Genomic DNA, 21,768 nt, shown 5'->3' on the forward strand with positions numbered 1-21,768 from the left:
GGAGAGGAGGAAGAGCATTTGTGTCCTTGGCGCTCTCTGAGCTTGGTTGTTTTCTTGCAGACCCAACTAGGGAACATCATCAGTGCTAGAAGCTTGTAGCAATGACGATCTCACCTAGTTGGGTTGTGAAACATCTGCAAGAAAACCAACAAGGTTAGAGAGCACTAGGAACCCCACAATTCTTCTCCTTCTCCTTTTCCTCCATTCCACAAACCCTCCTCCCTTCTAACGCTGATGATGTTCCCTAGTTGGGTCATGAAACATCTGCTAGAAAACCACCAAGCTCAGAGAGCACCACACTTTCCATCCACTGCTGAATCCTTATCTAGGCAGAATACTTTAGTCCAAGGAGAAACTGGACATCTCTGCAAAGGCTTTCTCCACATCACCAAGCCTTGACCCAGAACTTGAGCCATCCAGTGGTTGTCCAATCTTCAAAGGCAGGTGGGCAAAACAACCCTACGGTGAGCTCTGCCACAGAGAAGGCCCTGCACAAAATCTGCTTCCACTGACTCTAGTAGCTTGCAAGAGGAGAGACTCAAATCCGTCCTCCATGACTCCATGTCTCAAATCCATCCTCCGTTTCCATCCAACAATTGAACATCCAACTTCAGAAGTTGTGGGTGTTCCATCATTGGAGGCTTTCAAGAAGAGATTGGACAGCCACTTGTCTGAAATGGCATAGGGCACGAGTAGGCAATCTTAGCTCTTTTATGACTTTTGGACTTCAATACCCAGAATTCCTGAACCAGCCATGCTGACTCAGGAATTCTGGGAGTTGAAGTCCACAAGTCATAAAAGAGCCAAGGTTGTCTACCCCTGGTATAGGGTCTCCTGCTTGAGCAGGGGGCTGGACTAGAAGACCTCCGAGGTCCCTTCCAGTTCTACTCTATTCCGATTGTGGCTCTTCTCTACCACACTAAAATAAGCACAGAAAAACGGGGGTAAGGAGATTTGCATCCTTCCCCTTAGCTCACCCTAGTTCTGCTTCTGCTCATTATGAAAGAGCCCCAGAGGAACCTTGGAATGCCAGAGGTGGGAGGGTCAGCCCCCATCTTACCTGACAACGAGGCCTTGGAGGTCTTCCACCTGAAGAGCCATCTTCTTGACCTGGTCTTGCAAGGCAACGCAGGCCTCTTCTTGAGCAGAGAGTTCCTGCTGCTTCTTCTCAATGGCCTGGCTGAACTTCTTCTCCCACTGCTTGGACTCGTCTATCACCCGGTCCCTGTCGTCCTGCAGGGAGGACATGCTTCTGGTGAAGGCTGCCAGCTGGGCTAAGGTGTGGTTCAGGTGGCCCTGAATGTGTTTGGCTTCTTGGTCCTTCTGGTGCAGGGACGCTTGGAGTTCTCGCGCCGACTCCTCGGCGAACGCCTGCTTTTTCCGCATGGCTTCCAACCTCTCTTCCATGTTTCTCATCTCCTTCAGATGCTTGGCCTTCTCTTGCTCCAAATGTTTCTCAAGTTCCTTCTCTTTTTGACTCAGCTGACATCTGATCTGAGCCTGGGTGTTCTGAAGCTCCTCTTTCACCTTCAAGCTCTCCGCCACGACTCGGGCAGCTTCGCTCTGAGTATCATCCAGCAAGACTCTGCAGGAAGCCAACTCAGCCTGGACCTTCTTGGTCTTCTCCTCTGCCTCCGCCATGCTCTTCTTGGTGGTCTCCAGCTCCCTCTTGGATTCACTCTGGACAAACTCCAGGGCCTTGATGGTTCTCTCCAAGCTACTGACCTTCTCCTGGCTTTTAATGCAATCTTTCTGCAGCTGCCTCACTTCTTGCTGTTTCTCTTTCAACAGCTCCTGAAGTTCTCTGGTCTGAGTCCGGCCGTTGTCTTCCTTCCAGGCGCTCTTGACCTTTTCCATGTTCTCTTTCTTCTCGGCTTCCACCTCGAGCTTCTCCCTCAACAGATGCCGCTTCTCCTCTTCCAGGAGGCTCAGGGACCCCTGAAGACTTCCCAGCTCTCCGAGGAGCTGCTGATTTTGGCTCTCCAGGTTGGCCATGTCCTGCTGATAGTTCCCAATGCTGCCATTCAACTCGGCCAGCTGGTTCATCAGCCTTTCTTCAAGGTCATCCTTCTCAGTTTCCAAAGCTTCTTTCAACATCAGCGCCTCGGCCAGCTGTTCCTGGGTTTGCCCACATGCTTCCTCCACCTTGAGGACCTTTTCTTGAAGAGCTTCCAGTTCCTGGCCTTTCGCAGCCAGTAAACCTTCCAGGTGGTCCTTCTCTTCCTTCAAAACCTCCAAATCCTTACGGGCCTTATTCATTTCCTCTACCGCCATCTTCCTCCCATCTTCTAGTGCTGCCACTTGCTCCTGAAGCTCTGCCACTGGCTGAACATCCCCAGTTCTTTCATCACGCAAGGGGTTAGCTGGACTAAGATCTTCCTTTTGGTCCCTCACGCTCGAAGCAGTGGTGGGGAGAACTTCAGAACCCGTGTCTGGATCTCCTTGTTTCTCAGCTGCCTCCTCTGAAGATGACATCATGGTGGAACCGACCATCTTGCTTCTGACCACCATCTCCTCTTGGAGGCTGCTCTGATCTTCCTTATTTTGCAAAGTCTGCCTCAAATCCTGGATTTCCTGCTCCAAGCTGTCCTTCTCGGCCACCAGGGCTTTCAGCTCATCAGAAAGAGCCTGGCAATTCTTCTTGGAGGCTTCCAGCTCTTCTTGAAGAGCAGAATTTGCCCCATCCTGTCTACCATCCCCAGGATGAATTTCGGACCTCAGCTGCTCGTTCTCTTCTTCTAGTTCCAAGATCTTCTGCTGCTTGGATTTGGCAAACTTCCTCATTTTCTCCCTCATGCCTTCCATCTCCTGTTCGGCTCCCTGCAGGCGAGCCTCCCCGTCCTTCTTCTCCGCTTCCGCCTCTTTCAGTTTGAGGAAGAGGTCCTGCTTCTCCTGTCGGACGCTCTCCACCACCCGTTGGATCCGCTCGGCCTCGTTGCTGACATTCTCGTACGACTGCAGGAGCGTCTCATACTCCTTCTGCAGTTCCTCGTGTTTTCTCCGCCACTCCGAGAGCTCCTGGGCCTGCCTTTCCTTCAGAGAGTAAATTTCCTCCTCAAGACTTGTCTTCTCCTGAGTCACCCCTTCCAGGGCCAACTTCAGACTCTCGCAGGAACCAGTCACGTTCTGGTTTTCCACCAAGGCTTTGTCCACCGCCGATATGAGCTTGTCCCGTTCCTCCTTGAGGGTCGCCAATTTCTCCAACAGGACCACCTTGTCCTTGTCCAGCTCAGACGCCCGAAGCTCTGCCTCTTGAAGATGGAGAGAGGTGCTTTCCAGAGCGGCCTTGGTGCTGGACAACTCATCCCTCAGCCCCTTCCTCTCTTTTAGGGCTTCCTTCCTGGAGATGAGGGCTGCCTGCAGCTTCCTCTGGAGCTGGGCTTTGGATTGGGTCTCCGCAGATTCTTCTGCCGATTTCACCTGAAGCTCAGCCTGCAGCTGTTGGGCTTGGTCCAACTGCCCCTGCAAAGCTTTGATCATATTCTCCTTCTCTTGCAACTCAGCCTGGAGGCAACAAAGAGACTCGCTTTTCTCCATTAATTGGGAGTGAAGGCCTTGGATCTCTTCTCTGCCATTGAGTTCCTTCTGCTCTTGGTGGCATCTCAGACTCTCCTGCCTGGCAATTTCTTCCCAGCTCTCCTGCAATTCCAGCTTCAGGCTTGCCATGCTGGTTTCCATCTGACTGCAGGCAGTTTTGGCCATCTCCACTTCAGCCAGGAGTTGCTCGACCTGCTCCTGAAGGAGCAGAGTCTTCTCAGATTTGCTGTCAAGCTCTCCTTCCAGATGTCTGATCTGGGCTTCCAGTTCTTTCTTCTCAGCCTGAAGCTTCTCAAAGTCTGCCTTAAGTTGTCCCACAACTGAGTCTTCAGTTACTAAGGAAGTGCGTTCTTCAATGACCTCCTGGCCACACTCCTGCACAAGCCCTGATGCCGGTCCTTCAGAAGAAACATCTCCAGTAGGATTTTGAGGAGGGAAGCTCTCCAGAAACTTGGACATCATCTGGAGCTGGTCCTGCAGGTTCTCCCTCTCCCTGCTTTGTTGCTCAAATTGCTCTTGCAGCAAGTTGTAGTCGTTCTGCTGCTGCTTTAGCAGCTCGCGAGAATGACAATCCTTCTCCTTGGCTTTCTTAATGATCTCCTTGCGTGAGACCAGAGCTTCCTGCAGCTTCTTCTGGAGCTCTTCTCTCTCCTGGACCAGCGCCGAGAAGTCTTCTTGGACAGTCCTATTTTCTCCTTCCGGGCCAAGGTCAGCTTTGCTGCTTGATCCACCTGCTCCAGGATCTGCTGAGCTGGATCCCTCCAAATTCTGATCCACCGGACTTTGTTTCTCCGGGGCCAACTTGCAGTGTTCGAGTTCAGCCTGCAAGGCATTTATTTGGAGATCCTTCTGCTCTAGACTTTGCCGCAATTCTGTAATCACGGCCCGTGGCCACATGCATTCTTTCTCCTCAGGGGTGTCCTGTGACGTGGCTTCCTTTGCAGAGAGCAACTGGCTGAGTGAGGCAGCTCTGTCCCGCCTTGCAGGATGCCCTTGGCCACTATGGAGCCGTTGACTCTCAGAGGGATGTCCACCTCCTTCGTTCTCTTGGGCCACCACCTCCTGGCTCTCGGCTGGAGGCTCTTCCCCACCTTTTCTTTCCTGCTCCAGCTGGCGAACCCTGTTGAGAAGCTCCTTCCTGCTGAGAAGGGCAGCTTGCAGCTTCTTCCTCACGAGTTCGTTCTCCTTCCTTAGAACTTCCACTGCTTCATCGGTGGGCAACTCCTCCGTTGGTGGCCGTTCCTCCTCCGTTTCCACCGCCTGTTCTCTGGTCTCCTTTCCTTGCTGCAGCACGCTCAGTTGCTCCATCACGCTCTTCAGCTCTTTCCCCAGCATAAACTTCTCCTCGTTGAGTTGCACCATCCGGTCGGACATGCCGATGCTGACTTCGGTCATCCTTTGTTCTCGCTCCATCACTTCCTGCTGGAGCTTCTCCACCTCCAGAGAGTTCTCAGAGAGGAGCTTCGCCAGCTTGGCGGTTTCCACCTCCTTCAAGACGAGGGCCTGGGAGAGCTCCTGAGCCTTCGTGGAAGCCTCCTGCCCCTGTTCTACCAGGGCTTGGACGTTCTGCTGCTCCTTCTGGAGCTGGCTAAGCAGGTTTCTCCCCACTGTTTCTTGCTCGGAGAGGCGACGCTGGGCTTCATCCAGGTCCTTCTGCAAAGCGACGATTTTCACCTCCTTGGATTTGGCCTCGTTCCTCAGACTCTGAATTTGCTCCTTCAACAAACCCAGGTGAGAGATTCCACTCTCATAGTTGGGAAGCTGCTGCTGCTCTGGGTGAGCAGGGCCTCCTTCCAACTGGTCCTTCAGCTCCGCTAGGAAGCAGAGTTCCTTCAGTTGGGACAGGATCTGGTCACGCTCTGCGTTCAGGGTCTGCGCAACCCTGGCTGAGCCCTCCATCTGTTCTTGAAGCTGGCCAATGTCCGCCGTCTTCTCCTCCAGGATTCTCTCGTGGGTTTCCACAGCTTCTCGATGCCTTCTTTGCAGTTCGGCGACTTCAAGCTCCAACTTCTGTAACTGCGGCCCGGAGTCTAGAGATATTCCCTGAGCGGTTTCATTCTCCTCCGGGCCCAACAGCATGCCCAGAACAGAAGGAGAGTCCTGAAGGTCGACCGTGACCAGGGAGCTGCTGCTGGAATCACTCTGGATGGGCACGGTTCCTTCTCCCTCTCTCTCGGCCTCGTTGCTCCCCTGGGATTGTCCTGCTTCCGTCTCCAGGCTGCTCGAGACCGGAAGCTGCCCCTTTAGCAGTGCAATTTCTTCCTGGGCCTCCTGCAGTTCCAGAAGCAAGACTGACAGATCACGCTGCTTCTTCTCGGCAAAGTATTCCAGGAGATCCGACTGTCCGTCCTGTTGGGCCTGCAGGGTTTCCTCAAGGGTCCCGCCTGCGCTGGGCTGGAAGGAGAACAAGGAATCATTCCTCTGCAGGAAGCAGATTTTATTTTATATTACATGTTATATTACTTTATATTATATAAAGTAGCTCAGCTGGGTGTAGCTCAGCTGAGAAGAGAGGTGTGGGGGGGCTGGGGGCTGCAAATCACCCCCCCCAGGACCCCTGGCCTCGCCACCTCTGCAAAAGTCTTCACAGAAACCTTTACCTGGCTCAGGGGGAGAGACTGCACTGCCACTGTTTCCAGTTCTGGCGGAGACGAGCCAAGCTCCGGGGGTCTTTCGGTGGGCTCCCCTGGGACAGAAAACACAACGTAAGTGGAATCAGAGACACATCCATCCCCTGGCCCGGTGTAATGCCGAGAGAAGCCGAAAATGGCCATAAAGTGAGGTCCGTTCCTGAAACCCGCCCCCCGTTGAGCCGGACTGAGAGGTTATTTTCATTCGTCGAGAACTGAAGGGATTACAAAATCCGGAAGGCTGTCAAAGGCGTAATGGGCAAGCTGTGCTGTACCAGAACGGAGGCTGCCGACCTTTTACCATCGGTCTGAAAAAGCCTAGCTAGAGAGAAGCACCAGGTGAGCTGCCCAGGTGTTTCAGAAGCCGAACAGGGATCCCTGGGAACAGACCAACTTCCATGATTGTGGCATCCTTGCTGCCGAGTTTGGATGGTTTTCTTGCAGACGTTTCATGACCCACGCAGGTAACATTATCAGTGCTGGAAGGGGGCAAGGTTTGCTCTCTGTTTGTATTCCAGAGGGAGTGTTGTTGATGATTAAGTTGCTGTTTATTGTTAGTTTATTGTTGTTTGTCTGAGTTAGCTCCTTGAGTCAAGCCGTAAAACAATACCCCAATTAGGAACTACCAACTCAGGTAAACAATCAAGCAGAAAACAACAGCCTAATCAAGGACCCGTGAAGAACATGCCACTTGTGTATAAACAGAGAGCAAAGCCCACTCCTTTCTAGCCCTGATAATGTTCCCTAGTTGGGTCATGAAACGTCTGCAAGAAAAGCCACCCAGCTCAGAGAGCACCGAGGACCCCACACTTTCTCTCTCCTTCTTCCTCCTTCCTTCTTCTTCCTCCTCATCCCTGCTCTTTCCTCCTCCTCCTCCCCCTCTCTCTTATTTCATATCCCTAGTTGGGTCTGCAAGAAAACCACCCAGTTCAGAATGCACTAAGGATCCCAGTGTTCTTCTTTCTCTCCTTCTCCTCCTCCTTCCTCTTCATCCCTCCTCCTTCCTCCTCCTCCTCCTCCTCTTCCTCTTTCCTCTTCATCCCTGCTCCTTCCTCCTCCTCCTCCTCCTGCTTCTCCAACCCCTCTTATTTCACATCCCTAATTAATAAAATGTCTGCAAGAAAACCACCAAGCTCAGAGTGCACTAAGGAACCCACAGTTCTTAATAATAATAATAATAATAATAATAATAATAATAATAATAATAATAATAAAGTTGGAAGGGACCTTGGAGGTCATCTAGTCCAACCCCCTGCTCAGGCAGGAAACAGTACACCATTTCAGATAATATTTCCTCCTCCTCCTCTTCCTCCTCCTATTTCATATCCTTAGTTGGGTCATAAAACATCTGCAAGAAAACCATCCAGCTCAGAAAGCACCAGGGACCCCACAGTCATCATCGTCCTCCTCCTTCTCCTCCTCTCTGCAGCCCCCCTCCCTTCTACCACTGATGATGTTTCCTAGTTGGGTCATGAAACGTCTGCAAGAAAACCACCCAGCTCAGAGAGCACCAAGGACCCCACAATCATCTTCCCCCCCTCCTCCTCTTCCTCCTCCTCCTCCTCTTCTCTGCAACTCCCCTCCCTTCTACCACTGATGTTTCCTAGTTGGGTCATGAAACGTCTGCAAGAAAATCACCCAGCTCAGAGAGCACCAGGGACCCCACAGTTCAACCCTGAGCGACAAAGAGTCTCTTCCGTCTATCCTTTCACTCCTTCGGGAGGACACCGCTGCCTCCCTACAGACGCTTTCGCTGACCTTGGGCGGCAGGAGCGTCCTCGGGCGAGCTCGCCCCTGGTCCATCCGCCTTCTGGCGCAGCCGGGCGTTCTCCGCCTGGACAGCCTCGTAACTGGCCTGCAGGTCCTGCTCTGCCTTTTGAAACTCAGCCAGCTCCTGCTCCTTCTCCGCCACCTCCTGGGCGTGCCGGGCTTCCTCAGCCTCCCTCTTCTGCTCTTGCTCGGTCCGGACTGCTCTCGCCCGGGCCAGCTCTTGGCTCAGCTCTCGGACCTCCTCCTGGCTCTGCCGGAACGCCGTCTCCTGCTCGGCCAGTTGCAGCTGCAGACTCTTGACCAGCTGTTCGGATTCCTGCTGGACGGAAGCCAGAGCGTCTCTCGAGGCCTCCAGCTCTGCCTCGGCCTTTTGCAACGTCTCCTGGAGATGCTAGGAAAGAGAAAAGACAAGAGAAGCGTGGAGCTCGGCCTACGAGGGAGCAGGTAAGAAATAAGGAAATAAGATAGAAATAAGAAAACCAGAACGTTAGAAGGACATGGCCCCCGGTAGCTAACCCAAGAAGGATAATGAGAAATAGCAAGAGAATTATTATTATTATTATTTTAAAAAAAAGGTTTGCCCTGGTTTGGTGGATTACAGCAACATTTTTGACTGGGTGGATTTTGCCCAAACTCAGAAGGTGTTAAGGCTAGAGGGTGTACCAGTACAGGGGTCTCCAACCTGTCCTGGGATCAAGGGATCCCCTTTCGTGACCTCCTGACAAGAAAAGCCAATGGGGAAGCCGGACTCGCTTAACGACTGCGTCACTAATTTAACAACGGCCGCGATTCACTTAAAAAAAAAGTCGAGAAAAGTCGTAAAATGGGGCAAAACGGACTTAACAAATTTCTCACTTAACAACATAAGCGTCGGGCTGACCTGTGGTTGATAAGGAGAGGGCGATCTGCAGAATAATTTAAAAAAAAAATCAAAAAAGAAAAATAAGAAAAAAAATGTAAAAAAAATCAGAAGAAAAGTGAAAAAAAAAAAGACAAAAACAAAGAATTTTTCCTTGCCTGCCAATTGCCTTCTCTTTCCCCTTTAACCCTTGGAAATCCTCAAATCCATAAATCGTCAGTTCTGCCTTTGCTGCTTTCAGCAAAAAACCCAGGTAAGACTTCCGGTGTTGTTGTTTTTTTAAACAAAATCCTTAATCGTTTTTCCTTGACCTCACATTATATGTAAAGACTTGATCTGCTTTATTAAAAACCAGGAACACCTTTTGCCCAGGATATAAGATAAGATCACCTTTGTTGTCATTTTTTTACTGTGGGCACACTGGCACACATTAAACATGAAATTTTGTTGCCTGCTCTCCAAAGTGCACACATACATAACACACATAGACATGCTATATACATACAAATACCTACACCCTTACATGTACATACATATACATATTAATCACTGCCCATCTTGAATGTATAGTGCAGAGGTAGGCAACCGTGGCTCTTTTATGACTGGTGGACTTCAACTCCCAGAATTCCTGAGCCAGCCACGCTGAGGGGAAAGGGAGAGGCTTCCAAGCTGAGCCAGGCTGGCTCAGGAATTCTGGGAGTTGAAGTCCCCAAGTCATGAGGGGGCCAAAGTTTCCCTCATGCTGGCTCAGGAATTCTGGGAGTTGAAGTCCACGAGTCATGAGGGGGCCATAGTTCCCCCATGCTGGCTCAGGACTTCTGGGAGTTGAAGTCCACGAGTCATGAGGGAGCTATAGTTCCCCCATGCTGGCTCAGGAATTCTGGGAGTTGAAGTCCACCAGTCATAAAGCGGCCTAGGCCTAGGCCAGAGGTAGGCAACCTTGGCTCTTTTATGACTGAGGACTTCAACTCCCAGAATTCCTGAGCCAGCCATGCTGAGGGGAAAGGGAGAGGTTTCCAAGCTGAGCCAGGCTGGCTCAGGAATTCTGGGGGTTGAAGTCCACGAGTCATAAAAGAGCCAAGGTTGCCTACCTCTGGGATAGTGGAAAGAGGAAACTTGAGCGTTCATTACGTCCATTTTGCAAATGGAGAGCAACTCTGGGGCAGCTCTGGCATGCAATACATTGCAATAAAATGTGATTTTTGTCGGGCTACCCAGGGCGGGGGGGTACCTGCTTCTCTTCCTGAGTGTCGTTCAATTCCTGCTGCAGCAATTCGACCACTTGTGTCCTACCCAGCAGGGCCTCCTCCTGTTCCTCCACCTTTCTTTGCAGCTGCCTCAGGTTCTGTGGGGAGAGAGACCACGACAGGCCTGCTTCAAAAGCCACAAGACAAAAATACACATGTCTGACTGCTGGCTTTCACCCGATTTGTATTTGTACCTTTGGCTTTTCCTGCCTAGGTGTCAAGCCTGGCTTTTCTCCTCATTAAATTTCATGTTGTTGGATTGTTCAACTTTTGTCAAGATCCTTTTGGATCCTGGGCCGTGGGCTGTTCGTGCCAGCTTGGTGTCATCTGCAAATCTGATGCTTTTCCAACCCACCTGCTGCATTTCTGCCTCGCGGGCCGACCAAGCCTCCGCCTGGCGTACTTCTGCCTGGTGCTGGAGAGCCTGTTCTTCACGGAGTGACTCCTTCTCCAGCACCTCCTTTTGGAGGGAGCTGATCTGCCGAGACAAGAATGAAGGCACAGAGATGACAAGGGGAGCCTCTCGTGTGTGGGAGCCAAGGCCCAAGCGGCACTCCGAAGAAAAGGAACGGGGCTAAAATAATCTTCTTCCATGTGCAGCCGTGAGCTTGTGAAAATGTTGTTGACCTCAAATGTACCAGACACCCGGAGTGTCCACGCTGCTAACATCGGATGTTCTTGCTTTGACAATGTATGAAGATGCAGCCAATTTCCCCTTAACTTGTGTGTAACTTTTAGAGTTAGAATTAGATGATGCTGGGAGGGGGGGAGGAGGAGGAAGAATGTGTATGGGCATTAGTTAGACATAACAACATCGTAGCAGAGTGTTTTTTAAGGTTGGTTGAAATAAGAGATGATAAGAAATGGCGGGTAGAAGAACTGGAGGGAAGGTCTGCATTTCAAACTAATTGGAGAATGCGATTTGTGACTGTTAATTAGAGGAGGGAATTGTGCTTGGATACTGTGTGTTCAGCGGAGGAGAATTCAGATTTCGGCTTCGACCATGTACGTGCCGATGCCATGCAACCTGAATATTCTTTAAGGTAAACAATGCCTCGAAGTTCTTTGAAGAGTTTCATCTGTCGAAACCATGGAGGTGAAATCCCAGGGAGGTGAAATCCCAGGGAGACTCTCCCACACAGGGTGCCTGTCCCTGTGCACCCCTTGAGACGCTGCTGCTCTGATGCATTGTTTTATTTGTACCTCACCTTTATTGTTTCTACAAATAACTCAAGGGGGTGAAAATGCCCCCCATACCTTCCCCCTGTAGGTGGATATATGTACATATACATGTACAAAGGCAGCCAGCTGGTTTTCATGCCTAAGGCGGGATTAGAACTCAAAGTCTCTTGGTGATCGGCCCAAAGTCACCCAGTCGGCTTTCATGCCTAAGGCAGGACTAGAACTCACCGCCTCCTGGTGATTGGCCCAAAGTCACCCAGTTGGCTTTCATGCCTAAGGCAGGACTAGAACTCACCGTCTCCTGGTGATCGGCCCAAAGTCACCCAGTTGGCTTTCATGCCTAAGGCAGGACTAGAACTCACCGCCTCCTGGTGATCGGCCCAAAGTCACCCAGTCGGCTTTCATGCCTAAGGCAGGACTAGAACTCACCGTCTCCTGGTGACTGGCCCAAAGTCACCCAGTTGGCTTTCATGCTTAAGGCAGGACTAGAACTCACCGTCTCCTGGTGATCAGCCCAAAGTCACCCAGTTGACTTTCATGCCTAAGGCAGGACTAGAACTCACCGCCTCCTGGTGATCGGCCCAAAGTCACCCAGTTGGCTTTCATGCTTAAGGCAGGACTAGAACTCACCATCTCCTGGTGATCGGCCCAAAGTCACCCAGTTGGCTTTCATGCCTAAGGCAGGACTAGAACTCACCACCTCTTGGTGATTGGCCCAAAGTCACCCAGTTGGCTTTCATGCCTAAGGCAGGACTAGAACTCACTGTCTCCTGGTGACTGGCCCAAAGTCACTGAGACAGCTTTCACGCTTAAGGTAGGACTAGAACTCACCATCTCCTGGTGATTGGCCCAAAGCCACCCTGCCAGCTCTCATGTCTACAGTAAGACTACAACTCACCGTCTCCTGGTGATTGACCAAAAGTTACCCAGCCAGCTTTCATTACTAAGGCAGGACTAGAACTCACTGTCTCCTGGGGATTGGCCCAAAATCACCCAGCTGGCTTTCGTGCCTAAGGCGGGACTAGAACTCGCCGTCTCCTGCTTTCCAGCCAGGTGCCTTAACCACTAGCCCAAGCTGGCACCATGCTTTAGCAGCCAACTTTGGACCCCCGTTTCAATCTGTGTGGGGAAAATGCTGAAGCCTTTCAGGGCGAGTTGTAGCAATTTCACAAGAGAAGAGACGCACCTAGAAATCTATACTTTCCAGCCGTTGCTCTTAGGCTCCCTCGCCAACATTAGCCTGCGAAGATCCTGAGAGGTCAGGAGCCCCCAGAGAAGCCCAGGTGGGCAGGGCTGGTTCCCTACCTGGGCCTGGGCATCCCCGAGTCTTCCCGCTGCTTCCTCCAGCTGCCCTTGGAGACCCCTCACCCTTTCCTCCTGCTCCTGCAGCTGCCTCCTCAGCGCGCCCGTCTCGTCCGCCGGCCCATCGCTCTTGCTGCGGTCACCCTGATGGTGCAGAAGAGAGGAGGGGCGTTTTTAGGGGAAGATACGGGGAGTCCTCGACTTACAACCATTTGTTTAGTGACTGTTCGGAGTTACAACAGAACTGGGGGGAAAAGTGTCTTACGGCCATTTTTGCAGCATCCCTGTGGGTCACGTGATCAAAATTCGGACACTTGACAAGTGGTTCATATTTATGACGGTGGCAGTGTCCATGGGTGACCGGCTCGTATTTATGACAGTGGCAGTCCCACGTGGGTGACTGGCTCGTGTTTATGACTGTGGCAATGTCCCACGTGAGTGACCGGCTCGTATTTATGACAGTGGCAGTCCCACGTGGGTGACTGGCTCGTGTTTATGACGGTGACAGTGTCCCACGTGGGTGACTGGCTCGTGTTTATGATGGTGGCAGTGTCCTGGGGTTGTGTGATCCCCTTTTTTTGCAACCTCCCGACATGCAAAGTCAATGGGGGAGCCTGGATTTGCTTCACAGCAGTGTCACTTGCCGGCGGAAGCAGGCCGAGGGTCTCTGGATGGGGAGGGGCCACGTGGCCGAGCGGGACCCTCTCACCAGGGCCCAGAAGCCAAGAAAGACATTAGCAGGGACAGCTGATCTGCAGAAAAGTCTCTCCTTCGTCCCACGTGGGACGTTTTGGCCGCCGGGCTTGGAGATGGTGACACGCTCCTTGGGGAGGGGGCTCACCTGGACAGGAGGCGGGGGGGTCCCTTCCGGCTGCCCCTCAGCACGCACTGCCCCTCCCTGGGCCGTCAGCTCCTCGATGCGCTTGTTCAGGTTGCCCACCTTGACTTTGGCCTGCAGCTTCAGCTTCAGCAGTTTAGCTTCCGCCGCCTGCCTCTCTTCCTAGTAGGAGAAGCACACAGCGTCACACAGGGCGAGAGCTACGGAGTGTGTGTGTGTGTGTGCACACAGGGGGGTGTGAGGGGGGGGCAGGAGGATGTCTGGAGACCCTAAACTGAGTGAGCACTGTCCTCTGCATCAGAAGATGGAAAGACTTCTTCCCCAGAAGGAAAAGTGCATTGCCTAGGCATGTTTGGGGGTACTTCCTGCAGGGTCCTCTCTAGTTTAATTGATTGATTGATACCTAATCTTCACTATTTCTACAAATAATTGAAGGTGAGAATATATCCAGCACACCTTCCTCCTATTTCATGCCTCAGCCATGAAGGCCAGCTGGGTGACTTTGGGCCAATCACCAGGAGACGGTGTGTTCTAGTCCCACCATAGGCATGAAAACCAACTGAGTAGCAGCAAGATTATTGGTGGGTCAATATTGGAAGAAAGACTCTCTGCCTTCTTTAGAAGAATGGGTATTTAAGGTTTCTAATTTAGAAGAAATGGCTAAAATTTCTGCTTATTTAAAGGACCATTCACAAGAGAGATATGTTATTGTATGGAGAAGATGGATAGAATATGTTCAGAAGAAATATGGAACTACTAAGTTTCATTTATTTTATGAGTAATGGATTTGTTTATAAAATTATGATGCTAAAGTTTGAAGAGAGTTAAGGGTTAGTATGATTTTGGTTACTGTGTAATTAGTAAACTTAAATAGATTATGTTTAACATGTTTGTATAACTCTGTACTTGGCTCTGGGAAGTCGGGGTGGGGGGAAGAGGGGAGGGGGAGGAGGATGGGTTGGAGGTTAAATAGCTCAGATAAGTAGATTGTATATAATATTGAAGTTTCAATTTGGAGAGAGGAATTGCTCGGGCATTTCCCCTGGACTGCATCCGGAGTGAGAAGATAGGAGGAAGGGGAGAAGTAAGTAGGAAGGCTGAGGAGAAGGAGGAGAGGGGGAGAGTGAGGAAGAAGAGGGAAAGAGGGAAGTGAGAGAAGAGGTTAGAGGATGGATGCGGTTTGGGGAAAATGAGTGAGCAATACCGAATGTTGAGTGTATAAATTTATTTTACTCTTTATCTGAAGTATATTTTATGAATGTAATGTAAAATTGAAAAAAAAGAAAAAAAGAAAACCAACTGAGTGACTTTGGGCCAATCACCAGGAGGCTGTGAGTTCTAGTCCCACCTTAGCGCTCACAAACACTCACCCATGGAAGCTGCTATCCAGGGGAAAGAGGGCACCCACCTGAAGCGTGGCATCCTTCTGCTGGAGCTGAGCATCCTTTTCCCGCACTAGGGTCTTCAGCTGCACCACCAGCTTCTCCATTTGGGCCAGCCGTTCCAGCACATCTTCTGGGGTCTCCTCCCCATTCTGCTGGCTGGGTTCAAATTCCACTCCCTGCAAAGAAACAGGAAGCAAAGCTCCGGCTGCTTTATTAATTAAACTTATATATGTTGCCTATCTCACTGATAAGGTGAGCTCCAGTTGACTCAAGATCATTTTATCTTTAGTTAATTCAAGTAGTTTATACAGCCATTCATTTTAAAGTGGCTGCTTTGAACACAGAATAACAGAGCTGGAGCATCCACAACTTCTGGAGGCAAGCTGTTCCACTGGTTAATTGTTCTTGCTGTCAGCACATTTCTCCTTTTCTAGGTTGGTTCTCTCCTGGATTAGTTTCCATCCATCGTTTCTTGTCTTGTCTTCAGGTACTTTGGAGGTGAACCCCCCCTCTTCTTTGTGATAGCCCCTCAAATATTGGAACACTGCTATCCTGTCACCCCTAATCCTTCTTTTCACTAGAGATAACCAGTTCCTGCAGCTGTTCATAGCCTCCAGCCCCCTAATCATCTTTGTTGCTCTTCTCTGCACTCTTTCCAGAGTCTCAACATCTTTTTTTACATCGTGGTGACCAAAACTGGATGCAGTATTTCAGGTGTGGCCTTACTAAAGCATTGTAAAGTGGTATTAACACTTCACCTGATCTTGATTCTATCCCTCTGTTAATGCAGCCCAGCACTGTGTTGGCTTTTGGGGCAGCTGCAGCACACTGCTGGCTCCTATTTAAGTGATGGTCCACTAGCACTCCGGGATCCCTCTCACAGTTGCTACTATTGAGCAAGGTACCCCCTATACTATACCTATACATTTGGTTTTTCTTGCCTAAATGTAGAACCTTGCTTTTTTCGCCATTGAATTTCATTTTGTTAGATAGCGCCCAGTGTTCAAGTCTGCCCAGATCCTCCTGGGTCTTAAGCCTGTCTTCTGGGGTGTTGGCTGTTCCTGCCAGCTTGGTGTCGTCTGCAACTTTCATGAGTTCCCCATCTATCCCCTCATCCAAATCATTGATGAAGATGTTGAAGTGGACTGAGCCTAAGATGGAGCTTTGAGATACGCCTACACTGCTCTGGCAGCATAGAAAGCTTAACAATCATCAGTTGCAAACAACACACGCATTGTGTTTGCCTTTTCTTGTAAATGGGCCAGAGTCGCTTTGTTCAAGTTAGGCCAGCTGGATAAGTTCTTTAAACAAATTTGCAGAGCTAACCAAAGGCAGGGGTAAGCAAACAGCAGGTGTGTTTGCGCAGAACTGCGAGGGAATTTAAAGGCATTATTTGTCGTTTTCAGTCTTCTCCACCAGGAAGTGCAGTAAGCAAGGATAGCCCGGTGTCTGAGCAGAGGTAGAAAAAGCTACCTCAATTTGCAGCCATTCATTCAAGGACCGTTCAAAGCAGGGGTCTTCAAACTTGTCCCTTTGATGACTTGTGGACTTCAACTCCCAGAATTCCTCAGCCAGGCACGCGTGCCTGGCTGAGGAATTCTGGGAGTTGAAGTCCACAAGTCATCAAAGGGACAAGTTTGAAGACCCCTGGTCCAAAGTTACAGCACCAACGTGCCTTATGGCCAGCCCTCGCACTTACAACCCTCCCAGCATCCACACTGTCACGGGGTCAAAATTTGTCCACTTGGCAAACGGTGTGTATTTACCACAACTGCAGGATCCTAGAATCCTGTGGTCGCCATCCGAGACCTTCCGACAAGCAAAGTCAACGAGGGAAGGCGGATTTGTTTGATTTGCTTAGCCACACTGATTTACTAAACAGGCGCAGGGATTCATGGAAGGACAATGGCAAAAAGGTCGTAAAATCGGCTGCGACTCACTTAATTAAGAATCTCGTTTAGCAAACAGAAATTCTGGCCCTAAATAAGATCATGAGTTCAGGACCCAAGGACGCTTTTTATCAAAAGGCTTGGGGTTGTTGTTTTTTCTTTAAAGACTAAAGCTTCTTCACTTCTCCTTCGTTCTGAAGAACTGGTGAAGCTCCTTGGATGAGAAGTGAAAAGTTTTCAAAGGAAAAAAAAAACTAAGAATGCCCAATTGCCTTTTGGAAAAATACACCTTTGGGTCAATCATGACCTGGATGATTGAGAATCTCGTAATGTGAGGACTAGCTGTATCCTCTCTGGGACAGCATGCCTGAAGCTTGACCCGGTCAATGTTCCAGCATCCAGTTGACTCGAGAAGAATTAAGAATGCTGGCTTGGAATTAGAGGAGACCTGTAATTGTAGCTTGACCGGCATCAAAGCAAGGAGAGATCCAGCCTAGAATTAAGGAGAAATTTCTTGACAGTGGGAACAATTAATCAGCGGGATGGCATGCCTCCAGACGGCTGCCACAAAAAAGAGGGGGGGTATCAAACTATTATCCAAAGCACCAGAGGGCAAGAAACAATGGATGGAAATTAATCAAGGAGAGAAGCAACCTGGAATTAAGGAGAAACTTCCTAACAGTGAGGACTAGTAACCAGTGGAACAGCTTCCCTCTAAGTTGTGGGTGCTTCAACGCTGGAGGTTTTTAAAAACGAGACTGGATAACCATTTGTCCGTAATATGGTAGGACCTCCTGCTTGATTAAGGGGTTGGACTAGAACAGTGGTTCTCAACCTTTTTAATGCCGCGACCCCCAACCGGTCGTAAGTCGAGGACTACTCAACCGGTCGTAAGTCGAGGACTACTCAACTGGTGCAGCACCGTTTGCAGAATGGGACTTTTGGCGGGCTCAGCAGGGCAGAGACAGCCTGGATAATTCCTATTGGCTTTTGAAAGCCAATAGAATTAGACTCTATTCAAGAGAGTCTCTTCTATTGGCTTTCGAAAGCCAATAGAATAAAAGGGAGGAGCACAGCTAAGGAAAAGGGGGGGAAAAATGGCGGACTGCATTGTTTGGCGACCCCCGTGAAATGGTCGTTCGACCCCAAATGGGGTCCCGACCCACAGGTGGAGAACCACTGGACTAGAAGATCTCCAAGGTCCTTTCCAGCTCCATTCTGATGGAAGTTGTGGATGCTCCATCCCTGGAGGCTTTTAAGAAGAGATTGGATTGGACAACTTTCTCTGGCCTGTCCTTCAAAACTGGTCTGGGAGAGAACAAGTGACTTACAGAAGGCGACGGTGCCATCCCGGCCTCCTCTCCATCCCCAGAGAGTTCATGGAGGACAGTGTTGGCCAGCCCCGACAGACGGCTGAGCATCTTCACCCTCCAGGCAACCAGCGGCACAGAGGGAGAACAAGGAGGTCAGCTGGAGCACAAAAGGAGCAGGGAAGGAAGGAGTCACGGCTTGCCAGCAGCCTGGATCCCCAACAGGCTGCCAAGCTGCATGTCAGTTTCTTCCTTGGCGGACACTCAGCTTAGTTTTTCTGCAACAACAAATCATAATTTAACCCAAAGAAAAAGCCGACATGCAGCACAGCAAACACCAGCTCTGTGTTTATGTCCCAGAAGGAAAGATATTCTGGGCACATGCCTAGAAAACAAGGAGGGCCTGCAGCCCCGTGCTTATTTGGATAATTTATTCCATTTTAGCTTCCATAGCTACTCAACTCAACCCAGTGACTTTGGGCAAAATATGCCCATGAAAAAAACCAGGTCCAGGAAACATTCTGGCAAATTAGTGTTTAGCCAGCAGTTTGGGGAGCCGTGCAACGAATGCACAAACCCCAGGCAGTCATTTTGTGAGAGCGCCCACAAGGCACTCGCCAAATCCCATTCGTTCATTGCCAAGGCTAAATAAACAGGAAGGGACGTTCTAACATGGTTAAACCACCCAAATCCTGGAGAGTCCCAGTACATCCTGGTGGAAATAGAGGAAGTTCTAAGCAAAGCGCGAGTCCTCACCAGACCTCAGCCATTTAATCTCACGGAAGGGACCCTCTTCAAAGCAGACTCGGCTTTTAGGTCGCTGCTTAAGCCAGGATTCAAACTAGCTTCTTGCACTGTCACTTTGTTCAAATGATGGATAAATGGCATATGAATATTATACACCGTTTAGCCACCCATTGATAACTCATCGTACCTTCCTTTTCTATTAGTTTATAGAAAGCATTCTGGCCCTCAAGGTAATGACCTAGTCCTAGTCCCAATTTGAGTATGACCCTAAAGGAACAGATGTGCAAGAGGGCACATCAGCATATACACATACTGGTATATACAAACATATATACATGCACACATCATGCATATATACATATACACACAAACAGTATGCATGCATGTATGAGGAGTCCCTGGTGTGGGTTTGCAGAGAGGAAGAGGGGGAGGGGAGGAGTGGGAAGATGAAGGGAGAGGGAGGAAGAGGAGGAGGGGAGGAAGAAGAGGGGGAAAGGAGGAGGAAGAGGAGGAAAAGGGAGAGAGGAGGAAACGGGGGAGAAGAGGAAGAGGGGAGAAGAGGAGGGAGAGGGGGAGGAAGAGGGGGAGAGGGAAAGGGGAAGAGAAAAGGGGGAGAAGAGGAAAAGGGGAGGAGGAAGAGGAGGGGGAGAGGAGGAAGAGGGGACGAATGGGACTGTGGGGTCCTTGACTCTCTCTGAGCTTCGTTTTCTTGCAGACCTTTCACCACCAAACCAGCCACCCTCATCCGGGCGAGGAGGTGGGCGTCCTCTAAGCTGCTGTCTGGGCAGAAGGAGGAGCATCTCAAGGGGTCTCCCCCGAGATCCGCAAGCCGGTCCCCGCCTGGGCTCTTCCCCGTCCCCCTCCCCGCCTTTTAAGGCTCCTCAGCCACCTGCAGGCAGGCAGGCAGAGGCTGCACCGGTTGGGTCTCAGCCTGCAGCGAGCTCTCCCGCAGCCCCCGGGCGGGGGACGAGGGGGGGGACGGGGGAGAGGCGAGGCGGCTGCGCCCTGCAGGCCGGAGTCCAACCGGTGCAGCCCCGGCAGCCCCGCCTGCAGAGGCGCGGCCTGAGGGGCCTTTGGGGAAAGCTCGAGGCGGAGGGAAGCGGCGACCCCGGGAGAGACTCACCGCTCCGCCGCGCCGCCAGGTTCCGGCCACATCAGCACCGGAAGCTTCCCGGTCACTGCCCTCTCGGCACTTCCGGCTGCCTCACCTCCAGTCCCCGTCTCTTTCTCTCCGCTCTAGACCAATAGGAATGGGCAGAGGTCGAGACAGACAGATTCCCCGTTCAATCGCACGGCGCGGCTTGGGCTGTTGCTGTGGTTTCGCTGAGAAGGGCGTCCACGTCACGCCTCTTTTTCCACCAATCAGCAAACGCGGTTTGGACGCTTCCCTGTCCGCACCAAAACAAATCAAAGGAAGCCAATGGGGAAAAGGCGCTCGTGCCGCTGGCACCAATCAGCGGCCGCGCCGCCTGGAAGAATGGACCAATCGGAGTTGGCGGCGGTGGGGGCAGAAAAAAGTTAAACCGTCCCCGTCCAGTAGAGGGTGAGGGTACGATTTGCATATGGTAATTTATGCTAATCTATTGAGGGCTCGCCTCAGGCATCCGATGAATGAAATGCGATTAAGGAGGCGTTGGGAGGCAGAAAAGTTCTTAAAAAATCCTTTAAAAATGTATTTAATAATTATTTCAACCTAATTTGCAACGGAGTTTCCTTGTAGAGTGAGATGGGAGGCATATAAATTTAATAAATGAAAATATTTGTAAAAGGAAGAAAGAAAAGAAAAGGAAAGGAAAGAAAGAAAGAAAGAAAGAAAGAAAGAAAGAAAGAAAGAAAGAAAGAGGAGACGAAGGAAGGAAGGGAGATAAGAAAGCAAAAGAAAAAAATAAGGAAAGAAAGAGAGAAAGAAAGAAAAAAGAAAAAGTGGGAGAGATATAGGAAGGGAAGGAGGGAGGAAGAGAGATAAATAAGCAAAAAAAAGAAAAATAAGGAAAGAAAGAACGAAAGAGAGAGAAAGAAAAAGAAAAGAAAGGGAGAAACAGGAAGGAAGGAAGGAAGGAAGGAAGGAAGAAAGAAAGAAAGAAAGAAAGAAAGAAAGAAAGAAAGAAAGAAAGAAAGAAAGAGGTAGGAAGGAAGGGGAAGAAGAGAAGGAAGGAAAAGAAAAAAAGGAAGGAAAGAAGAAGAAAGAGAAATAGAGAATCATATGTGCATGAACTATTAGACTCACACAAAAAATATACACAAAGATGCATCACTCAACCCTCTATCGACAAACCAAGCTTTTTTTTTTCTCGTGCCCTCCCTCTCCCAGTGCTAACCTTTCGCATGGCAATGCCAGACAGATGCCTGGGACTACAACTCCCACGTGCCTGGCCAAGATGGGAGTTGTAGTCCATCATCGTTTTCCCACCCCCAGGTGTGCACAGGAGGGGGAAGGATGCAGCCAATGACCTCAAATAGCTGGACTCAGGCGGGGGGGGGGAGGCTCTCCTCTGAAACCCAGACCCTTCTCAGTCTCCCGATGGGGATCCCCCTCAAGCTGTATTTCTCCACTTTAAGCTGGGTGGACTTCAACTCCCAGAATTCCTCCATCTTGCCTTTTTGCCTGCGGAATTCTGGGAGATGAAGTCTCCCCAGAATGAAGATGTCCTTCCATTTCAAGCTTCCTTTTCTCTAATTTTTAATATTAAGGGTTTTAAATAAAGGTGTGTGTTTTTCCAAACACTTAACATTAAAAATCAGGGGAAAGGAAGTTGGAATGGAGAGAAATTCAACCGGGGGGGGGGCTGGGGTGGGTCACAACAGCCTCAGAGAAATAAAAAAACACAGGGTCCCCTGAGGTAGGGAGACCAGTTCCAGCCTGCCTGCCTGGCCAGAACTAATCCAGGCCCAAATTCTCCTTAACTTTGTCCCTTTGCCCAGACAATTGGACTTTAGCCATAGCTGAGCCCTGAAAATGGGAAACGCAGGTTACTGGTTAAATAGCTGCAGAGCTTTTCACTCTGGGTGTTTTTGCCTCTGCAGCAAAATGGAGCCGGGAGGCGTCCATGCTCATAATATGCTAAACCCATA

The 21,768-nt window shown here is 50.3% G+C and overlaps 1 protein-coding gene across 3 annotated transcripts in view; it reads right to left on the reverse strand.

Annotated features, from left to right (window-relative positions):
* Nucleotides 1-19,917, reverse strand: part of GOLGB1 (golgin B1) — a 30,188-nt gene extending 10,271 nt beyond the window's left edge. The window contains exons 1-10 of one of the 3 annotated variants that reach the window (XM_039318697.1): nt 19,820-19,917; nt 17,971-18,227; nt 14,774-14,926; nt 13,369-13,527; nt 12,594-12,671; nt 10,399-10,521; nt 10,028-10,141; nt 7,926-8,328; nt 6,138-6,223; nt 1,061-5,931 (exon numbers count right to left, since the gene is read on the reverse strand). In XM_039318697.1, the coding sequence (XP_039174631.1) occupies nt 1,061-5,931; nt 6,138-6,223; nt 7,926-8,328; nt 10,028-10,141; nt 10,399-10,521; nt 12,594-12,671; nt 13,369-13,527; nt 14,774-14,926; nt 17,971-18,060 (6,077 nt within the window). In that variant the 5' untranslated portion in view covers nt 18,061-18,227; nt 19,820-19,917. Of the gene's footprint in view, nt 1-1,060; nt 5,932-6,137; nt 6,224-7,925; nt 8,329-10,027; nt 10,142-10,398; nt 10,522-12,530; nt 12,672-13,368; nt 13,528-14,773; nt 14,927-17,970; nt 18,228-19,819 lie in introns of all 3 variants that reach the window. The other 2 variants (XM_039318695.1, XM_039318696.1) reach the window with 2 other exon arrangements.
* Nucleotides 19,918-21,768: the final 1,851 nt, after the last annotated feature.

The sequence above is a fragment of the Crotalus tigris genome, unplaced genomic scaffold (assembly GCF_016545835.1).
Source record: "Crotalus tigris isolate CLP2741 ecotype Arizona unplaced genomic scaffold, ASM1654583v1 scf7180000021456.382230, whole genome shotgun sequence".
NCBI lineage: Eukaryota > Metazoa > Chordata > Lepidosauria > Squamata > Viperidae > Crotalus > Crotalus tigris.